General features: G+C 35.8%; 1 protein-coding gene across 1 annotated transcript; it reads left to right on the top strand.

Moving 5' to 3' along the window:
- Window positions 1-1,144: 1,144 nt before the first annotated feature.
- Window positions 1,145-1,555, top strand: LOC129925919 (CD209 antigen-like). Its single transcript, XM_056027507.1, has one exon. It carries the CDS (start codon window positions 1,145-1,147, stop codon window positions 1,553-1,555), a length of 411 nt encoding a protein of 136 aa, XP_055883482.1.
- Window positions 1,556-5,683: the final 4,128 nt, after the last annotated feature.

The following is a 5,683-nucleotide window of genomic DNA, read 5'->3' as shown; positions in this document are numbered from 1 at the left end:
AGGTTAATGAGTTGACTTAAAATACATGATATAACTTTTAAAAACAGTTTGCCTATAAACAGCAGAGATTGACTTAAGATAGTGAGAAAGCCTTTGACAATCTAACTTTAACAGAGCTTACAGGAGCTTAGATTTCAAGATAGGATTATTTTACCCCTAGTCTAACGTTACCCAAACATAGATTACTTTGAGAGATTTCTGAAAGTATACGTACCACCAGACTGAGTATTTTTTTTATTAGTTTGTGTGGAAAGGGAGTGTCACTTTAAAAAAAAAATGCTTTTCTTTAATTCTATTCAGTCAGCGTGTTACATGACATACATATAGGTCTGACCTCAGAAACCTTTCAGGAGAAACCATTCGTAACAGACTGACTAGATTAATAACGCTGTTGAAAGCATGGTTTATTAGAGTGTCTAGTTGTTTATATTTAATGTGTAATGTGTAAGTCACTTAATATAGACATATCTATAGTCGCTGTTAGTTACTTAAGTAATGAGTTGATGTTTCTTTGGTGAGTTGCTGTGAAGCGAGTGATAGAAATAAGGGACATCATATAAAGCAATGCTGGGTTAGTTTATAAAGTCGGAAAAAAAATAATGTATGTCTTTTGGAGTTCCAGTTAGAAGTAAAAGTAACTTGTCTCGAAGGGAAACTATATTGATTTTCTAAAAATATTTTTTTAATGCACCTACAAATAATGATAATGTGAATTAAGTGATGTACTTACGTGATTCGGAAATGTCTCAGCCAGGTCTAAAGCCATTTCAAGGACTTCGTTAGTATTAAGTTCATTCGTCTGCTCGCTGTCGAAAGTGCTAGAGTTGTCCTTGTCTTCTGGCTGTAGAGGCTGATCGTGGAACTTCTGGAACTTGCTGCTGTGGTCGTGGCCAAGCGTGTGATTGTAGATGAGAAGATTGTGGAGGCCTATCAACAGATGGAGTCGGTTGTGGTCGTGGCCCAGCGTGTGATTGTAGATGAGAAGATTGTGGAGGCCTATCAACAGATGGAGTCGGTTGTGGTCGTGGCCCAGCATGTGATTGAAGTTGAGAAGATTGAGAAGGCCTATCAACAGATTGAGTTGGTTGTGGTCGTGGCCCAGCGTGTGATTTAAGTTGAGAAGATTGAGGAGGCCTATCAACAGATGGAGTTGGTTGTGGTCGTGGCCCAGCGTGTGATTGAAGGTGAGAAGATTGAGGAGGCCTATCAACAGATGGAGTTGGTTGTGGTCGTGGCCAAGCGTGTGATTGAAGGTGAAAAGATTGAGGAGGCCTATCAACAGATGGAGTTGGTTGTGGTCGTGGCCCAGCGTGTGATTGAAGGTGAGAAGATTGAGGAGGCCTATCAACAGATGGAGTTGGTTGTGGTCGTGGCCAAGCGTGTGATTGAAGGTGAAAAGATTGAGGAGGCCTATCAACAGATGGAGTTGGTTGTGGTCGTGGCCCAGCGTGTGATTGAAGTTGAGAAGATTGAGGAGGCCTATCAACAGATGGAGTTCGCTGAGATCGTTGTTCAAGGTCTGAGTGTAGATCAGGAAATTGGGGTTGCACACTAACTGTACGTGGTTGTTGGGATTGTGGCTCTTGATCTTGAGTGTCAAGGTCTTCAAGATATCTCTCAATATCATGGAATCCTAGGCTTACAGGCGCCCATGAGTTGTTGGGAGACTGTTCGGGATTCCCGCGATACATTTTCTGTAAAGATATATGAAATATTTTTTTTTAATGAATACATTACTTCGATTTGTCATTGTGTATTTTCTCTCTGTATTCATATACATGCTATCGCTGAACAGCTTAAAAAAAAACAACACGTGAGTCGCCTTAGGATACAAAATAATGTTAGTTTTTAATAAAAAAGTTTCTTTGACATGGTGCTGCATGCTAAGTACACCCTATTATATTCAAGCTCATGGACATTCGTTGGACAATAGTACAGAATATCGTCAGTTGAAAAGGAACATAGTTTCTATCAGGACGCTGTGCCATGCTTTTCAGCAGTGCAAAGAGAGCATCCACAAAAAGCCTCACTTTCAACCCCATTTCAATAAACACACACAGAAAAAAAAAAAGAAAATACTCAAACGAAAATAAATAAACAAGATTAAATGGATAAATCTGTTTACTTTGGTATTAATTAGAAGAATTGACATTTAAACAGAGTGGCAAGTGTTTGGTTTCCAAACAGAGAGTGGGGGGGGAGGAGGTTTCCTTAGGTTAGAATTCCTACGAAGGATGGGATTTTGAATTCGGGATTTCCTCTGAGCTCACACAACTCTAAAAGTAACTAATATTTGTTGAGGAATGTTAATAACGGTTGACCATTGTGCTGGCGACATTACATCCTTGTTAACCGTCCATCACAGAAACAAATGAACGTGACATTATCTGCCCTTTAGATGATCAAAGGAATATGGGGGTCTCCACACTTCTCCAAGCAACCATTTACTTTTGCACTGCCAGACATATAAGCGTTTTGACCTAATATCAACGTGTATACAATCAAAAGTAGCCTAATGGACATTTTCATACATGGCGGAAATAACAAGCTTCTTGGTGTATCCGGTGTACAAAATAAAGAAGCGTTGTTAAGCTATGTGAAATGATGGTCCTGTGTAGACTCTAGCACTAAAAAATAGAATTATCAAGATTTAAACTCTTTCGTTTGTAACTTTAATGTCACCAAATTTTAAGACATGTTTATGGTCTAGAGCAGTGCTTCCCAAACTTTTGACTTATGCGTACCCGTTTTAGAATTTCCGTCACGCTGAGTGCCCCTCCCCAAAGTATTTACTTTAATAACAATGAAAATTTATGTTATTTTTGTTTTTTTAGGCCTACTCTCATAAAATAACAATTACTCTACCACAATTAAGTATTTAATTAGTGAATGTATTTTTTGCATGCTTTAGAGACATATAAAAGACATTCTAAAAAATGGAAACGCAGTTTTACAATAAAAATGTGGGCGTGTCGACGGTGTAATATCCCTATCCATTTTCTGATCTTTGTAGAACTTAAGATGTCTAAAAATGTAAAATAGTGCCGTAGTTTGTAAAAACTTAAAATAAATAACAAAAAGGATTTAAAATTTGTGATATTTTATTCCAATTTAGAAATTAAATTGGTATTTAAAAAAAAATCAGCATAGTTAACTATATGCAACTCGTATCCCTTTCAATCTCTTCCCGTACCCCGCTTAGGGAAACACTGGTCTAGAGGTTAGTTCCCTTGGTACTGCATTGATGCTAGGCGGCGTTTCCGTTTCCAAGGTTGCTGGTTCGTGCCTTATCGGTGCAGTCCCTTTTTTTTGTCACATTTCAATTCACTAATTACTCTCATTAAAATTTGAGACCTGGTGCTGCCTTGAATAGCCCATGATTAATATGTATATATCTTTGATTTGTTGCAGCACCTAGCTTCACGTTTATATTTAAGTTTGTAGTTTTTATTTAGATAGCGATTTTGTAGCTTACTTTAGCGTCTTTGACATTGTTAAGTTAATCGAGAACATCTCCTACGTAGTTTGTTTCATATGCACAGCATGACGTCATGCTACCCCCCCCCCTCCAAAAAAAAAAAAAGTGTTCACCAATCATTTCTACATTACAAACAGAATGTAGTAAATGTAGGCCTACTCTCTAAAACTCACAGGTGAATACAGGGACCACAGGATCCATAGGTAAAGCAAGGAGAATACTGGGATGAAAACACCAAAATTTGAGACAATTAGTGAGCATTTTAATTTTTTTGGGGGGTTTGCGATAAACGAAACTAATGCCTATGGCCCTAAATTGTTGAACTGTTGCCAACTAAACAAAACATAAGCAACAAACAGATGGGGGTTAAAATGTTTAGCCCCTTTCTACAATGCTAAATAATGCACACAATAATCATAAAACATTTTAAAAAAACATAACTGCAACACTTTATTTAGCACATAAGCTGAAAGGAAGGAGACGCCTCAATTCCCCCCCCCCCCAAAATTCTGATTTAAAAAACAACAAAACAAAAAACAAAAAAAAAACTAAAACCACTCTAATTACCGAATTCAATAAGCGTAGCTTAAATAGAAGGTTGGAAGCTGTTTCTATATAAAAAAAAATGTCACAAAGTTTCATGGGAGAGTTTTGATGTTGAAAATTAAAAATTAGAAAAAAAAAACAAGCTCCTTAAAAAAAACTATAAAAAAAAACTACAGGAACTAAATTTCATAAGCAGAGCCTAAAAGTAGTGGGGAGAGAGTTGACGTTACTCCCACCACCAAGAAACAGATATAGAAAAAAACTTTATTCACCAGGACCTGGATTCGGTCTTAAAATATAGATAGATAGATAGATAGCTATTTGAGAAATGGAGCCTCGTTTCCTTTACCATATCTTCAGAACAATTAAAAATATCCATGGAACCATGTGGGGGGGGGCTTAACGTTACCTATGGGTAAATCCAGCACTGAGCGTATCCAAAGGGAATTGGGGATTGATGTTAACAACCCCCATTAAAAAAAATTAAAACTACATATGTATGTACATATATATTCTTTTAAAAAAATTCTCGGTTTGCCAAATTGATTCAGCTTTAAAATTTATATTGACTTACTTGAGTTGTGGAAAAAAAAAAGGGGGGGGTAAATAGATTCAAAATGTAAAGATGATATAGGACTTAATGACTACATTGATGAATACATGTGTTATTGTTATTGTTGTTTTATACTGAGGCTCGACTGAATGATGTAAAAAATCTGAGAGTACACTACAGATTTAGTTGAAATATTGATGTAACTTTGCTATTTTTAATTTAGATTTGAATTGAGCTGAAGTGTGTATACAAGGAAGCCTCGTAGATGTAAACGTCATCTCACCACAAACTCAACGAAGTTAGAAGACTTAGCCCACATATCACGGAAGACTCTATACTAAAGTAACTACTTAGCCCACATATCACGGAAGACTCTATACTAAAGTAACTACGATGATAATAATAACTTTGGATTTATATTTATTTATTATTCACACTGACCAGTCGCACTAAATAATAATCCTTTTCGTTAATACTTTGTTAATATTCTAGTTACTAAGATTCAAAATAGAGAACAGAATGAACACACGATGGCCATCAAATAGTGATGTGTATGTGTCCCACTTATTATAGATTTGGTGGCACCATATTGAATTAAGACTCTAAGAATTATTAGGATCATGGAAACTGTGCACTCCACCCGATTGTTTAACAAGTTTCACTAAATATTAGATTGCCTACATTCAAACTGTCCCCATGTATGAGTTGAAACATTTGTAGTAGTACAGACTATATATAAATGAATAAGTCCATCTTATTGAGAATGGGGATATACACGTTGATAATCTGGATAAATGTGATCATAAGAAAGATTTATTTTGTGTACTTGACCAACAACTATATTACACATTTAATACAATGGACTAAAAGTGTTTGATAGAAAATAATTTACGAAAGTTAATCTATTTGAAAGGACATAACAGGCTCAATACTAGACGTTAAAGCTTAAACTTATTCAAATAGAATAAACATTAGTTTAAATATTCAGTTTCACTTTGAACTTTGTTTTTATTAAACTAATTTCATATTAATGTTAAATTGTCTAAAAAAAATTAAGAACCTGAGGTCTAGAAAAGTTCTATGCGTTATCGCATGCCACATCCGTT

Source organism: Biomphalaria glabrata, chromosome 4, assembly GCF_947242115.1.
Source record: "Biomphalaria glabrata chromosome 4, xgBioGlab47.1, whole genome shotgun sequence".
Taxonomy (NCBI): Eukaryota; Metazoa; Mollusca; class Gastropoda; family Planorbidae; genus Biomphalaria; species Biomphalaria glabrata.
This window is presented reverse-complemented; position numbering and strand designations above follow the sequence as displayed.